Here is a 19,030-nt window from a genome sequence, read left to right as displayed (position 1 = left end):
TCTCACAGGCCAAGACACCAGGGAGGTGATTATCTTCCCAACCATTTTTAAATAATATGTTATCTTCTTGTCATTCAATGGATAGCCTTGCAAGATCAACCATAAGAAAAACCAGATGCTTAAAAACACAAACATGTAGGTCATTGCTGGGGATCTCAGGACAGGCTGGGCATATTTCAGGATACCTTCAAAGAACACCTATTATAATATAGTCCTCCACTTCCATATTTCAAAGTGTGAAAAACTGGACTCCATAACATGGGCAGAAGGAAATAAATCTGCTTCACTGCAATATCTGTTTGTGAGCTTTCAGGGTAAAGATTTTACAGCGCATGTCCTGTTGTCAATGATTCTGTCTGATTTAGTACCATAGGATTCTCCCCCCCCCCCATATGTGAAATTGTCTATTTATAAACTTTACGGTTTCATTTATTTTCACCCTCAAGCTGTACAGCTGCCTCTGAGTCTTTTTAAAAGAAAACCACCTTGGGTTCAACTTCTTCCCTTTCTCCGCGAGAAGAGAAAGTGAGGATTCAGACAGAAGATGCTGTGGAAAGAACAGGCTGAGGTCCACAGGATCATGCTGCCAGTCCTCCTCTCCCTTCTGCTGCTGCCTTACTCTGTATGCCAAACCCATTCCATTAATTGCAGTATATCTGACGATCTTCTTCCTATACCTCATCAATTTTATCAGCCAGGAGACTTTGTAATCGGAGAGATTGCTTCCCAGGTCTTTGTCTTTCACCGCAGTCCCTCTTTCATGGAACGGCCCACCCAGACATTGATTGGCAAACCAGTGTAAGGAAGACTCTTTCCCTTTCCTTTCAGTATTATGACAAGTTCAGATCATTCAGCAGAGCAACAGCAGAGGAAGGTGGAATTCCAGCAGTCATGGGAGCTTGCTCATAGCTCTGCTCAGGAAAAGCAGTGAAGGGGGTTGCTAACAGGGAAAGCATTCATGAATACAGATGGTTCTAACTCAAGGTGCAGGTGAGGGCATGGAGGGAAGTGGAGCCAACACATTTGCTCCTGCTAGTGCCCTCGTAGTCTCCAAAAGGAGCACATGCACCCGTTTCTTATTCTGTTTTTGCATTAAGTTCTGCCATAACCGTCAAAGTAGACAGAAGTGTGACCATGAAAGGAGAAATCCTTTTTTGCTTGTTTGATTAAATAGCTAGTAACTCTCTTTACAATTACCTGAGAAATAAATGCCAGCACTATTTTCTTTGGTTAATAGTCAACCATTCCCATTGCAGTTCTGTGCCAAAGAACTACCAGCATATTCTCGCCTTGGTTTTTGCCATCAGAGAGATTAATGAGAACCCCCAAATCCTTCCAAATATATCCTTGGGATTCCACATTCTCAACAGCTACTATGTGGCAAGAATGACTTATAAGGCCACCTTGAACCTGCTTACCAGACAGTATAGGCTTGTTCCCAACTTCCAGTGTGATGCCTGGAGCAACCTCATTGCTCTCATTGGGGCGCTGGCTTCTGAAACTTCTGCCAATGTGGCCACCATTTCCGCCATCTACAAGATGCCACAGGTGAGACCCAAGCATGGAGATATGGGCATTTTAGAAGGATGGCTGATGTTGTAATGCTCTATAGTGCATGCGATGAATTGTTATATATTTCTTTTCAGCTTACCTATGGGTCAATTTCCCCAGTGCAGGATGACAAAGTCCTGTTCTCTTCCTTGTACAAGATGGTTCCACATGAAGCCCATCAGTACAAGGGGGTTGTCCGATTACTTCGCCATTTCAGATGGACATGGATTGGGCTTGTTGCTGTGGATGATGACAATGGGGATCAGTTTTTGCAAACAATGGAATCAATGTTATCCCAAAACGGCATCTGTTGTGCCTTCATATTTAGAACAGCAAAGAGGACTTATATGGAAGAGCTGATAGACATGGTTTTAAGACAGCTGGACAAATATCAAGTTTTAACGGATGGAAAAACCAATGCATGTGTTGTATATGGAGAAAATCCCTCCCTCCAAGTTTTAAGAATGTTACTGTTTTTTGCAACAATGCATGGATTGCCACCTGTGGGTAAAGTCTGGATTGTTACATCCCAATGGGATTTCCCTTCAATATCAATTCAAAGACTTTGGGATATAGAAAGCTTTCATGGTGCCCTATCCTTCACAGTTCATTCAAAGGAGCCCCCTGGATTCCAAACATTTGTTGGGAGCATAAAACCCTTTTGGGCAAAAGGAGATGGTTTCATTCAGAATTTCTGGGAGCAGGCATTCAGCTGCTCATTAAGAGATTCCACTGGGAATGTGGAAAGCATGGAGACCTGCACAGGCCAAGAGAAGTTGGAGAGCCTTCTTCAGACTTTCTTTGAAATGCGTATGACCGGCCACAGCTACAATATCTACAATGCTGCTTATGCTGTGGCTCATGCTTTACATGCCACGTATATGTTTGCATCCAAATATGAACTATTAGTAAAAGGAGAGAGGGCGGCATTTCACAATATACAGCCATGGCAGGTAATTCCACCTCTTTGCTGAGATCTAGTGACTGTGTCATAAAACAAAACATATTGCACTCAGGCTGTACTGAACTGATGAATGCAATTTCTCATGTATTTTACCCAAATGGAATCTGGGTGTTTCCTTTTGGTGGTTGGAGTGGGGGTGGGGAAATGACTATATTTGCAGAAAATAATTGGAATGAACAACAACCGATTTCCCCCAGTTCCCAGGTACCTGGGGTTTTCTGAATCTATGTGCCCATTAAAAAGATGGATTCCTCCTCCTGACTGGGGGCCACCATTATATTAGGCAACAGTTGAGTATCTACAGAAAATATTTCACATGTACAGAGTTGGCAGATCATTCCTTTAGCAGGTTAGGAAGGATGCAATACAGTCAAATAATCCTCCTATAAGGGAACAGTGAGCTAAACATCTAAGGTAAAAATAATAATACCTTATCAAACAACAACAACAACCCAAACCCAAATGTGCTTAATTTTAAAGTAGATGCAAAGATTTAAGGGCACCATCCCAGTGTTTTATTTTGCTTTTTGAGGGGAGTCCTATGTGCGTCTCATCAGAAGTTCATGGAATGAGACTTACTGCCATATAAACTTGACCAGGAGCTTGTAAAGAGGAGGGTGAGCCTGTTTCTTTAGGATTCAGGCTGGTTTCTTGTCTGAGCTGTTTGGAGGCTCTATTGTGAACTGGTTTGTGGCTCTTGGTGTGCTTGGCTGCATGCTCTGCTAAAGCACATGATCTGAGAGGAAGCCGGGCTGCATGAAGAAGTGGGCAAGGAGTTCTCTGCCAGCAGCAGTTCTCCTTAGCTGCTTGCAGACTCTGGGAGTTTGTGAATTTGTAACCAGGGGCATTTGTGAGGGCATTTAGCAAGAGAGTTTGAGGGGAGGCTTGTCTCACCATGTGCTTAGAACCAAGAGACATGGAGGTTGCAATGACCTGCAGTCCCTGTGCCATGTCTGCCTTCCTGCCTGAAAATGTGCAAAACTACACCTGAAGCAAGTGCAGGCTGCTTTCCTTCCTGTAAGGGAAGGTACGATAGCTTGAGGCTCACATATCCACACTTCAAGTCATCAGGCAAAATGAGGAATTCATTGATAAAACAGAGTGGACTGTCCTGGGACAGTGACACAGGGGGTGCCCCTCGGGAGGAGAAAGATCACCCAGTGCAGGAGGCGAATCCCTGGAAGAATGTGAGGTCATGTCAGTGTGACAAAGGTAACATCCCAGCAGCCATGGGAGGTTGCCAATAGCTCTACTCAGGAAAAGCCGGGTTCTCCAATGAAGGGGAAGCAGAAGGTTCCCCACTTGTAGGGTGTCCTGCCTCTTGCATTAGAGTTGGCTCCTATGGTGTACAGAGGAGAAAGAGACATATGGGGGTAGCAGGGGACCCCCTACTGACGGGGACAAAAGCAGCAGTATAGAGAGATAACAGGAAGTCCCACAAAGTGTGCTGTCTCGTAGGTGCAAAGATGCATGACGTGACAGAGAAGTTGCCACACCTTACAAAGACAGACCACACTCCCCTTCCTTCTGATTCACGGGGGTAAAAACCAGGGGTGCAACTTGAATACAATATTAGGGGGGCAGGTAAGCCCAGCCCCACATCACTGATCACAAGATGTGGCACCATTTAACTAGCAATGCCCATCAACTTTGAGAGGTCTGACGCCCTCAAATATTTTATTGCGGGGACTGAAGGGACCTCGGCCCCTAGGAGTTGGCCCCTATGGTACAAGCAGTACTGCCAGAGACAGCCTTCAATATATAGCAAGGAACTAGGGGACTCAGGGTAAGAAGTTGAAGGGCTTAGAGGCACAGGTGGTTTTTTCACCACTCCTTCCTGTTGAAGGTTGTGGCCCAGGAAAAGAGAGGGAAATACTGGAAATAAACCACTGGCTGGACAGGTTGGGTTATCAGGAAAGATTTGGCTTCTTGGACCTGGCCTCCACTTCCTTGAGGAAGGACATCTGGCAAGAGATTGATTGCACCTCACAGCAGTTGGCCAGAATGTGTTTGCTAAGAGTCTCATGAACTTGATGAGGAGAGCTTTAAATTAAATATTGAGGGGGAAAGAGACAATATTACAGACTGCGGGGGAATACCTGGTACTGGGGAGAATAGCTTCATCTGACACCATCTGACACAAGTCCGCTCCATCCTTAGAGAAGCATAGAACTCAGTAACTCACATTCTCACCGTGTTTCATTGTCTCTTTCACCAAAGCTCCATGGCTTTCTAAAGAACACCATGTTCAACAACAGTGTTGGAGAGAGTGTATATTTTGATACAAATCAAGAACTAATTGTAGATTTTGATGTTACCAATTGGGTGACTCTCCCTAATGGATCATTTGACAGAGTCAAAGTTGGAAGACTGGATCCTCAGGCTCCGGCAGGCAAAGAGTTAACTATTAATGATGACCAACTTGTGTGGCATAGAAGCTTCAACCAGGTGAGACAGAACTCCAGCTGCAGGAATGAATAAAATGAATGGAAATAGTTCCTATTTTGCCAGTGCAGAGTTCTGCCTGTTCAATTCTTCTGGGTAGCATTACGTTTGCAGAAATTTGATTTCATACATTCATCCTTGAAAAATGCCATCTTTTTAAACTCTTAAGAGATCACTTCTGAAATAAGCTGGATTAAATGCCACAATGTGCCAATTATTTCATGAACTGATTTGGGAAACCGAGTCAGGACTCCTTCCTGAACCCACTTTGTCCCCTAAGAAAATGTTTCCAAGCTCAGGGCATGAGTGAGGGAAATTATGCTTATCTTACTGGTCACATTTCTGGACAGGTTGTGCCTCTTTCTGTGTGCAATGACAACTGCTATCCTGGTTCCAGCAGGAAAAAGAAGGAGGGAGAGAAATTTTGCTGCTATAATTGTGCTCCATGTCCAGAAGGGATGATCTCTAACCAGAAAGGTAGGAGCCGCAGTCAGTCAACAACTAGCTCTGGTCTCCGCACCTGTCTTGGGGAGTTTTCTGATTGGCAGAATGAGCAGGTGAGAGCTTTTGCACCATCTGGAGGCTGACATCATGGTGTAGACATTTTCTGCAGAGTAAGTGGTTGCTAAAGGGTTTAAAGAGAGAGAGACTGCAAAACTGGGCAAAAAGTAACAAAATGAATTTCAGTAGGAACAAATGTAATCTTCGACTTTAGATACAGTAAGCAATGCTAAGGATGTGACTCGGTATAGCATGGTGTCAGAGCTGCCTCTAGGTCCCAGCTCACAGAGGACCAACGCTAGGCTGTGGTAATGTATAAAAGTCTTTATTGAAGTTCAGTTTCCATTTCAAAGCCACAGCGTGTAGCCCTACGTCTTAACCCCTAGATCGGCGAAGTCCCGTCTGACTCTCCTCCCCTCTGACACCAGTTTAAGATCCTAGCCCTGCTCCACCTTTTCCGCTGCTCTCTCCTCCTCTGGGTCCTCCTGCCCGCTGGGGCATTGCCCTTTCTGGACTCTTCCGACGCTGAGTTGCTTAGCTCCTCCCCCTGCCTCCGTCGGGCTTTAGGACCCGGTTCCCAATCCTCATTCTCTGCTGTCCCGCGCTCCTGTACATTTGAACTTGCCTCTCGCGCCAACCCAGTGACCTTTCTCCTAACCGTTACACTGCTTCTGTCACTGCTTCCCTCTTCCGGGACACTAGCCGGATCTGACCTCCCCTCCGTCGCCCGACTCTCCGACGGAGGCGTGGTCAGCTCTGCCTCGTCTTCTCTCCCTGGTGGGGAATGCACTGGCCCCGATGCTTGGGACTCTTCCCCCCCACTCTGCTCTGGTGGGGAAGCTGGTCCTGATTTCCAACTACTGCTCTGGGAGTCCCTGCTGCCCCCTTGCTCCTGGGGCGTTCCCCCTGGGAACCCCCTGCCCCTGGCCACTGGCGCCCCCTTCTGTGAATCTTCCGATTCGCTGGAGAGGCTCATGGAATCCCTCGGACCACTGTCCTCTTCTCCTACGCTCCCCTCGGATTCTTCCCCTTCGCTCTCCATTTCCCCTCTTCCCTGTGCCTCTGCTCCTGAGCCCCTGACACATGGGTTCCTATGTTCCTAGTCCCCATCTAGTATTTTCATAACATACAAAATAAAAATGTTGTTGTTGTTGCTTAGTCGTTTAGTCGTGTCCGACTCTTCGTGACCCCCTGGACCAGAGCACACCAGGCACTCCTGTCTTCCACCGCCTCCCGCAGTTTGGTCAGGCTCATGTTTGTAGCTTCGAGAACACTGTCCAACCATCTTGTCCTCTGTCGTCCCCTTCTCCTTGTGCCCTCCATCTTTCCCAACATCAGGGTCTTTTCCAGGGAGTCTTCTCTTCTCATGAGGTGGCCAAAGTATTGGAGCCTCAACTTCATGATCTGACCTTCCAGTGAGCACTCAGGGCTGATTTCCTTAAGAATGGATACGTTTGATCTTCTTGCAGTCCATGGGTCTCTCAAGAGTCTCCTCCAGCACCAGAATTCAAAAGCATCAATTCTTTGGCGATCAGCCTTCTTGATGGTCCAGCTCTCACTTCCATACATCACTACTGGGAAAACCATAGCTTTTACTATATGGACCTTTGTTGGCAAGGTGATGTCATTACTTTTTAAGATGCGAAAATAATAAAACAAAATAATAATAAAACAAAATAAGAATACCTATCATGTATAGAAAAGCTTTTGGTTTTTCATTGCAGCATGCACATTATTCTAGAACTTTAATACAAGTGGCCAGTAGCCTAAGTTCAGGCGGCTGGGTGGAGTCTGAAAAGAGAGAAGACAGGAATAAGTGGAGAGGAGGAAAAGTCAAAGCTGGTGGAGGGGCAGAAATAGGGGGCTGATGGACAAAAACTTTCTACTGAAGAGACTGGTTAGCATGAATATAAAACTCTAGAGGCTGAATTTTCTAATTTTGCATACCAGGCAATTGTAATGGACAAACACACGGTGCTCTTTCTCCTTTTAATATTATTACCGTATTTCACCACATAATGGTCGCCACCGCATAATAGTCGCACCCCCTTTCTTTGCTCCCTAAAATCAGTTCCAGAGAATTCACCCCATAATAGTGGCAGGACATCCTCAGCGCGCTTTCTCTGTGCCAGCCAAAGACACAAGGGGAGTGGGCGGGGGGGGGGGGTGAAGCTGCCATGAGCAACATGGGCAGAAGTCTGTTCATGAATAAAAAATGTTTCCTCGCATAATGGTCGTGCCTCAGGTTCTTCCTCACGCAATTGTCGCACCCCCCTTTTTTGTAAAGAAAAATCAGCATGAAAAATGTGACCATTATGTGGTGAAATACCATCTTCCCATAGCACTCTTTTGGGAGGGAGGGAGAATCCTAAAGCTGGGTGAAAATTTTGCCAAAACACACATAGAAAATAAATGAGAGTTGTCAGTTCTGAATCAAATATTTCCTGGCTTATAGGTGCTTCTAATCTGCTCAAATTCAGTTACTCCCTGAATCAGCTGAAACATTTCTATGTGCCATCCTTTTTTCAGACATGGATGTTTGTTTCATATGTCCAGAAGACCAATATCCCAACCAGGATAAAAACCAATGCATTCCCCGGATTCTAAGCTACCTCTCTTACAAAGAACCTTTAGGAATCTTCCTCACCGTGTTGGCCGTTTCGTTCTCTGTGATCACAGTTTTAATACTTGCAGTCTTTATGAAGCACCAAGACACTCCCATGGTCAAAGCCAACAATCGGACCCTCAGCTACGTTCTCCTCATCTCCCTCCTTCTTTGCTTCCTCTGCTCTTTGCTCTTCATTGGGCAGCCTGGAAAGGCAACCTGTCTTCTCCGACAAATGGCTTTTGGCATTGTTTTCTCCTTGTCCGTTTCCACTGTTTTGGCAAAAACCATCACTGTGGTTCTAGCATTCATAGCAACCAAACCAGGATCCAGGATGAGGAAATGGGTGGGGAAAAGACTGGCGTATGGTATTGTTCTTTCTGGCTCATTGACTGAAGTGGCCATTTGCATGGTTTGGCTGGCTCATTTTCCTCCATTCCCCGATGCAGACATGCACTCTGTGATTGGGGAGATCATCATGGAATGCAATGAGGGCTCCGCTTCCATGTTCTACTCTGTCCTGGGATACATGGGCTTCCTGGGCATTGCCAGTTTCACCGTGGCTTTCTTTGCCAGGAAGTTACCTGACAGTTTCAATGAAGCCAAATTCATCACCTTCAGCATGTTGGTGTTTTGCAGTGTGTGGCTGTCCTTTGTTCCAGCATACCTGAGCTCGAAAGGAAAATACATGGTAGCTGTGGAGATCTTCTCCATCTTGTCCTCCAGTGCTGGGTTGCTGGGTTCTATTTTCTTCCCCAAATGCTATATCATTATTCTGAGGCCTGAGCTGAACAGCAAAGAACATTTAATAAGGAGATCATAGTTGCTGTTGTTTAAGTGGCATGTATCTGTACATAGGTACCTCGGGTTAAGAACTTAATTCATTCCGGAGGTCTGTTCTTAACCTGAAACTGTTCTTAACCTGAGGTACCATTTTAGCTAATGGGGCCTCTTGCTGCCACCGTGCTGCCAGAACACAATTTCTGTTCTCATCCTGAAGCAAAGTTCTTAACCTGAGGTACTATTTCTGGGTTAGCGGAGTCTGTAACCCGAAGCGTCTGTAACCTGAAGCATCTGTAACCCGAGGTACCACTGTATTCTTCATTAATACATAGTTCACCAGACATAGCAAATTGGCCATGGAGATCATTACATCTTTGATTGACACCAGTTCTTCAAGCACTTAAAAAATAATAATATTGTTATTTTATTAATGTAGAAATGGTTCAAATTTGTATGAGAGTTTCTTTCATCTGTAAAATAAAGCTTTAACACATTAACCTTTGCAAAATAATATTTCTCAAAAGCACATTCTAGAGTTAAGACATTTGTTCACAGAATCTAAGACAGTTTCTGAGCCAGTTGCAGACATGGGCAAAATTTGGTCCAATGAGGGACAGGCATCCATATCAGATGAGGACAGAGCTGATATCTCAGACTTAAGAGCTTAACTTGAGTTTCATTTGAACCAGCAATGAGGACTACCGTAATTTTTGCTCCAAAACACGCACTTTTTTGCTCCTAGAAAGTAAGGGGAAATGCCTGTGCGTGTTACAGAGTGAATGCACTCGACCGGAGCCATGGCTGCCGTCAGTCAAACAAAGCGGGAGCCGCTTGCAGGGCTTTGCACGGCTCTAGCTTTGCTTGCTTTACAGCCAGGAGGAGGGGGAGGAGCCAAGGAGGAGGGAGGGAAGGAGAGCCATGGCAGCAAAGCAGGCAGCAGCCGCTTACACGCGAGGAGGGACAGACGGGAGCCATAACGAGCCGGAAAATCGCCACGTAGCCAGCAACAGCTGCTGCAGCCTCAGCTGGCATAGGTCCGTGTGCTCTCTAAACGGAGCAATGAGGCTGCAGAGCGACGGCAGGGCACAGGAGGGCTCTGAGCCACGAGCGCAGTGAAAACCAGTAAAAAAGTTTTTTAAAAGGCTGCTGGGGACAGGAGGGCACGGGATGAGGGAGAGGGGGAAATTACGATTCTCCCAGTGTCTCAGCTGATCCGCTGAGCAGAACTTGGGTTGCAGGGGATTCGCCATTAGCTGCGTAAAGCAGCAAAGAGGGAGAGAAGGAGCAAAGCGGGAGAGGAAAGGAGCTGCTTACACTGCTGTAAGTGGCTGCTGTCCGGTTGGCTCCTTTAAAGCAACAGTGCTCTTTCCCTCCCCCCTCCCCGCTCAGCTCGCCGAAAAGCTCCTTTCCCACACACCCCACGCAAGCTCCTTCTCCCCTTAAACCCCTCTTCTGCATCATTAGCAGCATCCTTCTCCACCCACCCCACGCGCATTCCTTCTTCCCTTAAACCCCTCTTCTGCATTATTAGCAGCATCCTTCTCCACACACCCCACGCGTGTTCCTTGTCCCCTGAATGCTTTTCCTTCCCTCCCCACTTAAAACGTGGTTACAAAGCACGGATCCACACGGATCCTCAGGATTTTTGCACTGGGTCACCCCAAGTTCACCATCAGATCACATAGCATATCCATGGCTACAGCCTGCACCAAAAAACACACACGCACCCACTGTTTCATGGGGCTGCAATGGCACAAAAACATGGTTACAAAGCATGGATCCACGTGGATCCTCAGGATTTTTGCATTGGGCTACCCCAAACTCACCGTCAGATCACGTCTGTGGCCACAGCATGAACCACAAAAATCATACATCCACTGTTTCGTTTAGAATATTTTTTTCTTGTTTTCCTCCTCTAAAAACTACGTGGGTGTTATGGTCAGGTGCGTGTTATAGAGTGAAAAATACGGTAAATTGTGCATATCAATGCCTATCTGAATGTGCCATGGTATCCCATGAAATTCACAAGTTGAAGGCTGCTTCTCCTTTACTGGCTTGGGAGAGAAATAGCCTTGGCTGGTTTAAATACCTCATACTGTGCTGAAACCTGTTCCCAAATTTCCTGGTTTTATGAGTCATCTGTGAAAAAGACTCCTGTCTTCTCCTCATTACTGTTTATAGTTTTCCCCTTGTAATTTCCTTTTTAATTCAGAGCATTCCCACATACTTCATGCAAACAAACGGGTTTGGTTCTGAAAGTATGCCAAAGAGGGGATCACAAGGATCTTGGCTCATCATGACCCTTTGCAAATTCTGGTTTGTAGTCCCTTATCAATAATAATAACAGTAATTTATTACTTGTACCCAGCCCATTTGACTGGGTTCCCCAAGCCACTCTGGGTGGCTTCCAACAGAATATAAGAGAATACACAATACATCAAACATTAAAAGCTTCCTGATTCAGGGTTGCCTTCAGATGTTTATGGAAGGTCATATAAATGTTTATTTCTTTGACATCTGATGGGAGGGCACCACTATGCATAAGGCCCCGCGCCGGGTTCCCTAACTTCATTTCTTGCAGTGAGGGAACCGCCAGAAGGCTCACAGAGCTGGACCTCAGTGTCCAGGCTGAATGAAGGGGACACTCCTTCAGGTATCCAGGGCTGAGGCCATTTAGGGCTTTAAAGGTCAGCACCAACACTTTGAATTGTGCTTGATCTTTCAGGACCAATGTTATATGGTCCCAGTCACCAGTCTGGCTACCACTTTCTGGATTAGTTGCAGTTTCTTAGTCACCTTCAAAGGTAGTGTAGTGATGCTAGGAAATCTGAGCAAGGAAAACTTTGGTTCAAGTTAAAGAAGAGCATTGTGGGGGAACCAAACACTAGAGAATTCTGGGGAATGTGTATCTGTTTCTTTAAATGCAGACTTCTTGTCTCTGGAAGTGTGAATAAGTTATCTTCTCCATCTGCCGGAAGGAGGCTCATAGTTGATTTGTAGTTTTGACACCTGGCTGTCTAAGATACAGTTTCTGTGTGAACAGGGTCATCAAGCCTTATTACAACAAGAAGGCGGATCTGGTGTGTGTCTGAGAATAAGGGAGGATGCCCTTTCATCTTCAAGGTCTTGGGATAAACAGGATTCAGCTGCCAATTTCTCTAATAAGCTTAGTTATCGCCTGTCTGTGTAACCATTGGAGATTTCCTAATTAAACTAAAGAACTGATTGGTCTTTGAGTTGGGATACACGTGGGTTCCCAGGGGATGAAACCTTAGGGAACCGATTTGCACTTCGCAGCAGCCTGCCTCACCTATTCTACATTACTATGCAAGACCTTTGTTATGTCTTGTTATGTCTTTGTTATGTCAGGCCTCTCCTGATGCCCAGGGACGTGGAATCAGTCGAGAGCCTTACGAACTGCTCTAAGTCTTCTTTTGTTCTCGTTGTGAGTATGTTTTGTGACAAGTGATATTATACAATGTTTTTATTTTCTGTTTGAAACTTGTAAGAGATGTGTCAACTTTTATGTTTAAATAATCTTGTTTTTTAATAAATTCTGGAAAAAGGACTTTTCCCTGCTTCTGTCTTTTGTGCCTTCTGCTAGGGAAGCTAAACCACCACCTGACCACTTAGTTGCCTACCAGACTTGTTGGAATTCTGTCTGTGTCATGGTAAAGTGACACAGGGTGGGGCAGCCTGGTAACGCTGAAGAGTAATCTCCTTCCTTAGTTTACTTTTCTGGGCTGTTCTAAGATAAGGAAGTGGTGGCAGCAACTACTGTTTTTGTTTGTTTCCTGTTCTGAAAAAGAGCTTCGTCGCACCCCTCTCTCTCAGCTGGGTCTTGCCGGACTTGGGGGGGGAGGGGGGGAGTGCGCATGAATGCTACAGGAAGCCACTGGTAGAGAGCATTGCATTAGTCCAAGAGGCAGTTAAACAAAGCATGTACCACTCTGGTGAGACAGTGCACAGATGATAGGGTCTCAGCCGGTGTACCAGATGGAGTTAGGTAGACAGCCACCCTGGGCAGAGAATCCACCTGTGTCTCCATGACACTTCTTTTGTTCTACTAGAACTTGATATCAGATCACCTATGTCCACAAAGGCAAATGCCAGATCTAAGGCATGTCCATGGCTATGAGTAGGGCCAGACTGATTCAGGGACAGCCCCATGGAGGCCATGCTTTCATTGAAGACCTGAGCGGCCCCTTGTAAGGCTGTGTCAGAATGGGCGTTAAAATCCCCTAGGACCACCAGGGTAGGTGTCTCTAAGAGAACATCTGACACAACCTGAAGCACTTGCACAGTGTATCCTTGGTGCAGTGGTGAGGGTGGTACACAAGTAGCAATCCAGTACTGCCCCTATTATCCAGCTTCCATAACATGCACTAAGAAAACTGGGTCTCGCTAATAGGATGCCTGGTGAAAACTAATGACGTATTAAACATCACTGCAACCCCTGCTTCCCATCTACATGACCTAGGTTGCTGTGCATAGGTAAGGTTATCCAACTTCCAAGTAAAAACCAGAACATCCCAAAATTGTTGAGCTTTTTTCTACGAAAAAGGTCATTATCAAGAGTATACAAAAACTTCATGACACATAATTTGATTTAAAAAAAAAATGTTTTGAATAATTTTCATTTTTCACATCTGTCAGGGGTTCAGGAGCAGAGACACAGGAGAAGGAGCAAATGGAGAGTGAGGAGGAGGAATCTGAGGGGGGTGTAGGCAGTGACAGTGGTCAGAGAGATTCCACGAGTCTCTCTAGCGAATCGGAAGATTCACAGAGAGGAGCGCCGATGGCCAGGGCAAGGGGGGTGCCAAGGGGGAAACCCCAGAAGGAAGGGGCCAGCGGGGACTCCCTGAGCAGCAGTTGGAAATCAGGACCAGCGTCCCCACCAGAGCGTAGTGGGGGGGAGGAGTCCCAGGCATCGGGACCAGTCTTCTCACCACCAGAGGGAGGAGATGAGTCAGGATTGGCCACGCCTCCATCGGAGAGCGGGGAAACGGTCAAGAGGAAAGTCACCGGCTGGGCGCGCACGCCAAGTTCAAATGTACAGGCGAGCGGCACAGCAGGTAGCCCGGATAGGGAGCCAGGTCCTAAAGCCCGCCGGAAGGAAGGGCAAGACTCAGGGGGGTCAGCGTCAGAAGAGTCCAGGAGGGAGGAAACCCCAGGGGGCAGAAGGACCCAGAGGAGGAAGGAACAGCGCAGGAGGTGGAGCCGGGCTAGGATCTTAAACTGGTGCGGAAGGGGTAGTGACTCAGAGGGGACTTCGCCGGTCTAGGGTCAAGACGTAGGGCTGCACGCTCTGGGGTTTGAAATGGAAACTAAACTTCAATAAAGACTTTTGTACATTACATCAACTGGGCGTTGGTCCTCTGTGAGCTGGGACCTAGAGGCAGCTCTGACAACATCACACATAAAACAGCATAACTCACAACACATCAACCACATTGCAAGCATAATTTTAAATGTTGTTGTCAGAGCTGCCTCTAGGTCCCAGCTCACAGAGGACCAACGCTAGGCTGTGGTAATGTATAAAAGTCTTTATTGAAGTTCAGTTTCCATTTCAAAGCCACAGCGTGCAGCCCTACATCTTAACCCCTAGATCGGCAAAGTCCCGTCTGACTCTCCTCCCCTCTGACACCAGTTTAAGATCCTAGCCCTGCTCCACCTTTTCCGCTGCTCTCTCCTCCTCTGGGTCCTCCTGCCCGCTGGGGCATTGCCCTTTCTGGACTCTTCCGACGCTGAGTTGCTTAGCTCCTCCCCCTGCCTCCGTCGGGCTTTAGGACCCGGTTCCCAATCCTCATTCTCTGCTGTCCCGCGCTCCTGTACATTTGAACTTGCCTCTCGCGCCAACCCAGTGACCTTTCTCCTAACCGTTACACTACTTCTGTCGCTGCTTCCCTCTTCCGGGACACTAGCCGGATTTGACCTCCCCTCCGTCGCCCGACTCTCCGACGGAGGCGTGGTCAGCTCTGCCTCGTCTTCTCTCCCTGGTGGGGAATGCACTGGCCCCGATGCTTGGGACTCTTCCCCCCCACTCTGCTCTGGTGGGGAAGCTGGTCCTGATTTCCAACTACTGCTCTGGGAGTCCCTGCTGCCCCCTTGCTCCTGGGGCGTTCCCCCTGGGAACCCCCTGCCCCTGGCCACTGGCGCCCCCTTCTGTGAATCTTCCGATTCGCTGGAGAGGCTCATGGAATCCCTCGGACCACTGTCCTCTTCTCCTACGCTCCCCTCGGATTCTTCCCCTTCGCTCTCCATTTCCCCTCTTCCCTGTGCCTCTGCTCCTGAGCCCCTGACAGTTGTCTATTTTTAATCCACTGGAATTGTGTTATGTTATGTTTTATGTTATGTTTTATGTTATGTTTTATGTTATGTTATGTTATGTTATGTTATGTTATGTTATGTTATGTTATGTTATTATAAATATACCACCCTTCCTCCCAAGGGAGCCCAAGGGGGCAAAGAACAAGTGATAAAACAACAAAACCTCATATGGGGATTAAACCTACAACCTTTCCTTTATCAGCACCATGCTCTAATCATCTAATTGATATTTAATTGAAATATTTTCATTTATAAAGGAATAAAATGATAAAAGAAAAGAAAAGAAACGTGGAGAGAGAAAAGAGAGACCAAGAGACCAAGAGAGAGAGACATTTAATACGTGCAATGTAATACATTAAGTAAAGTCAACTCCACTGCTATAGGTTTTAGATGGTAGCAGTGTGTTGCCATTGCCCCATGTTTTCTGCTTGACCCACACGTTCTAGACACAGGTTCAAGTGTCTTTCTGCTTTCTCCACTCCTTCCCCAGGAAAAACCCACTCTTTAGTGCTAAATCAGAGCAAACGTCAATCCAGAAAAAACCCAGATTGCTGTTTGCTCTGATTGACTGCTAAAGCACATTTATCTCCTTCTGTTGAACATTGTGTGGCAAATATCTAAATTTGTGTTAAAAAATATATGAACAAAACACTCATAACAACATCTGAATTAATTCTGGATCGCTTAAGCCAAAATGCTTTCAAAGAAGAACTTTAGAAATTTGACTTGTCTAAGGATGTAATTGGGACGCGGGTGGCATTGTGGGTTAAACCACAGAGCCTAGGACTTGCCGATCAGAAGGTCGGCGGTTCGAATCCTCGCGACGGGGCGAGCTCCCGTTGCTCAGTCCTAGCTCCTGCCAACCTAGTAGTTTGAAAGCACACCAGCGCAAGTAAATAAATAGGTACCGCTCCGGTGGGAAGGTAAACGGCGTTTCCGTGCGCTGCTCTGGTTCATCAGAAGCAGTTTAGTCATGCTGGCCACATGACCCGGAAGCTGTACGTCGGCTCCCTCGGCCAATAAAGCGAGATGAGCGCCGCAACCCCAGAGTCGGCCACGACTGGACCTAATGGTCAGGGGTCCTTTTACCTTTACTTTTTAAGGATGTAATTATGTCCCTGATCAATTGAATTTTATTACAGCAGAATACAGGGACCAGCTTCTACTGTTTACTTTTCTTTCTTTATTAAATGTTCCTTGTTGTTCAGCTCGGGCCTAAGGATAATGATGTCGCAATTAGGGGGGGAAATGCAACCCAGCAATCCAGCACTGGAGCATAAGATGGAGAAGATCTCCACAGCCACCATGTATTTCCCTTTAGTACTCAGGTAGGATGGAATAAAGGACAACCAAACACTGCAAAACACCAATATGCTGAAAGTGATGAACTTGGCTTCATTGAAAGTGCCAGGCAACTTCCTGGCAAAGTAAGCTACAGTTAAGCTGGCAATAGCCAGGAAGCCCATGTATCCCAAGACGCAGTAAAACATGGAAGCTGACCCCTCATTACATTGCACGATGATTTCCTTTTTCAGGGAGTTCATGTCCTTATCTGGGAACGGGGGAGAAGTAATCAGCCAAACCATGCAAATGGCCGCTTGAATAAATGAGCCAGAATGGAATTGGCCAGTCCTTTCCCCAGCCACTGTCTCATTCTGGATCCTGGTTTTGTGGCCATGAATGCCAGAACCACCGTGATGGTTTTGGCCAAAGCAGAGGAAAGGGAAAGAGAGAAGATGATGCCAAAAGCCATTTGTCGGAGAAGGCAGGTTGCCTTTCCAGGCTGCCCAATGAAGAGGAAGGAGCAGAGGAAGCAAAGAAGGAGGGAGATGAGGAGAACGTAGGTGAGGGTCCAGTTGTTGGCTTTGACTATCGGCGTGTCCTTGTGCTTCATGAAAATCCCAAGTACTAAAGTTGTGATCGAAGAGAAAGAAAAAGCCAGCAGAGTCAGGGTGATTCCTAAAGGTTCTTTGTAGGAGAGGTACGTGTAAAACTTGGGAATGCAATGATTTTGGTTGCAGTTTGGATACTGATCTTCTTTACATTTGATACAGGTATCCATGTCTGAAAAATAAAGGAAAGGTGCTGTCAGGGGTTCAGGGAGAGAGGCGCAGAGGAGGGAGGAGACCGAGAGTGAGGGAGAAGGATTCCAGGCTGACGAGGAAGAGGACGACAATGACCCGAGATGGTCCATGAGTCCGTCCAGTGAATCGGAGGATTCCCAAAAGGGAGCCCCCCTGGTCAAGCCAAGGGGAGCCCAAGGGGGAAGCAGTCAGGAGCAGGGGAACGTAGGGGGAACCGCCAGTGGGAGTTGGAGATCGGGACCGGCTTCTCCACCGGAACGGAGTGAAGAGGGTGGAGTTACCAGTGTGTCGGGAGGAACAGAACAAGGAGCAGAGGGGGGAAGGAGATCGGGGCAAGACGTCCTGCCGGAAGGGGCGGAAAGCAGTACCGGGAGCAGTGTGGCTGTTGAAAGGAAGGTCAGGAGCAACGTACGCGCGCCAAGTTCAAATGTGGAGGCGCGCGGAAGTGGGGAGAGCTCTGGGGAGGAGCCTGGTGCCAAAGCACGAAGGAGGGGGGAGCAGGCAGGAGAAGACTCAGCCTCTGGGGAGTCCCGGAAAGAGGGAACACAGGGGGGCAGGAAGACCCTGCGGAAAAGGAAAGAGAGGAAAAGGTGGAGCAGCACAAGCCTCTTAAATTGGTGCAGGGGAGGGACGGACTCAGAGGGGACTTCTAACATCTAAGGGTAACAGATGCGGAGCCACGGAGTTTGGATGTAATGACGACAATGATCTTCAATAAAACCTTTTGTATATAGCTTGGACTGGACTTTGGTCTCTTGTGAGCTGGGACCCAGGGTGGCTCTGACAGCAAGTCCCCTCCAAAGAACGCAAATTTTTTTTTTTTTTTTGCAAAGCTCACGAACGGTGACAGCCATGAGTGCAGAGGAGCAGTTGACAGCGCTGCGAACTACAGTTTCCGAACTCACTGCTGCAGTCCTTGCGTCTCAGAAGAAGCATGACGAAATGGAGAAGCGCTGCCAGGACCTGCAAACAAGGTGGGAACGTGCAAGCAGGGAAGGGTTCCCAGGGTCCAGATCAGAGGGGATTGGACTTGGACGGAGGGGGGGCAGCCTAGTCACCCACTTCGATGGGAACCTGAAGCACTACCCCAGTTTCAGAGCAGACGTTTTGTATGCATTGCACTTGCTTCGTCATGACTTTAAAGATGAGGAGGAGAAAGTGGGGTTTATTGTTTCTCACTTGCATGGGCCGGCCAGAGACTGGTTGCGCAATTTGTGGCGTGAAGATGGCCCTGCCCGCCGCGATGCAGATGAATTCATTAAAGCGATGGATGCCTGCTTCTAGTCAACTGTAGATGTGGATCTTGCACGCAGGGAAATTTTTGGATTGCGGCAAGGCAAAGCCACTGTGCGTCAGTACCATTCCAGATTTTTTGCTTTACTGACTGCGCTAAGCTGGGAGAAGGATTGTGCACCTGTGAGGGATTTGTTCTGGGAGGGGCTCAGTGGTCCCATTAAGGATGAACTTGCCAGGGGAGACAGACCCCAGACCCTGGAGGAGCTTGTGCAGAGGGCTTTGGCGATTGGGATACGGCACGAGGGACGTCCTTGGCACACTGAGGAAGAACGTCAGGTGCGTCCACCAGCGAGGACGTCTTCTTTCATCCCCAGGGAGTTCAGTCAGTCACATCCTTCGCCACTGGGAAGGCAGGGGGAGGAGCCCATGGAACTTGGTGGTGCTAAGGCTCAAGCAACAGCCAGAGCCCCAGCTTCCGGTGCAGTAAAGGCAAAGCCTCCTAGAGGGACCAGGAAGTGTTACATTTGCGAC

The 19,030-nt window shown here is 47.4% G+C and overlaps 2 protein-coding genes across 2 annotated transcripts in view; one reads left to right on the top strand and one right to left on the bottom strand.

Moving 5' to 3' along the window:
* The window catches only part of LOC309329701 (vomeronasal type-2 receptor 26-like), a gene marked incomplete at its 3' end in the record, with an annotated part of 44,263 nt that overhangs the window by 14,048 nt on the left and 11,185 nt on the right, over positions 1-19,030 (bottom strand). Inside the window, exon 5 of the mRNA XM_081840716.1 lies at positions 16,922-17,243. Coding sequence (XP_081696842.1) covers positions 16,922-17,243 — 322 coding nt within the window. The remainder of the gene's footprint in view (positions 1-16,921; positions 17,244-19,030) is intronic.
* Positions 1,387-8,889, top strand: LOC309329685 (vomeronasal type-2 receptor 26-like; the record flags this gene model as incomplete). Its single annotated transcript, XM_081840700.1, has 3 exons — positions 1,387-1,548; positions 5,311-5,437; positions 7,991-8,889. The coding sequence occupies 3 exons, from the start codon at positions 1,387-1,389 to the stop codon at positions 8,887-8,889; spliced, it is 1,188 nt and encodes a 395-aa protein (XP_081696826.1).

The sequence above is a fragment of the Podarcis erhardii genome (assembly GCF_964252035.2).
Source record: "Podarcis erhardii genome assembly, chromosome: 14".
Taxonomy (NCBI): domain Eukaryota; kingdom Metazoa; phylum Chordata; class Lepidosauria; order Squamata; family Lacertidae; genus Podarcis; species Podarcis erhardii.
The sequence above is the reverse complement of the archived record's forward strand: the minus strand, read 5'-3'. Positions and strand labels throughout refer to the sequence as shown.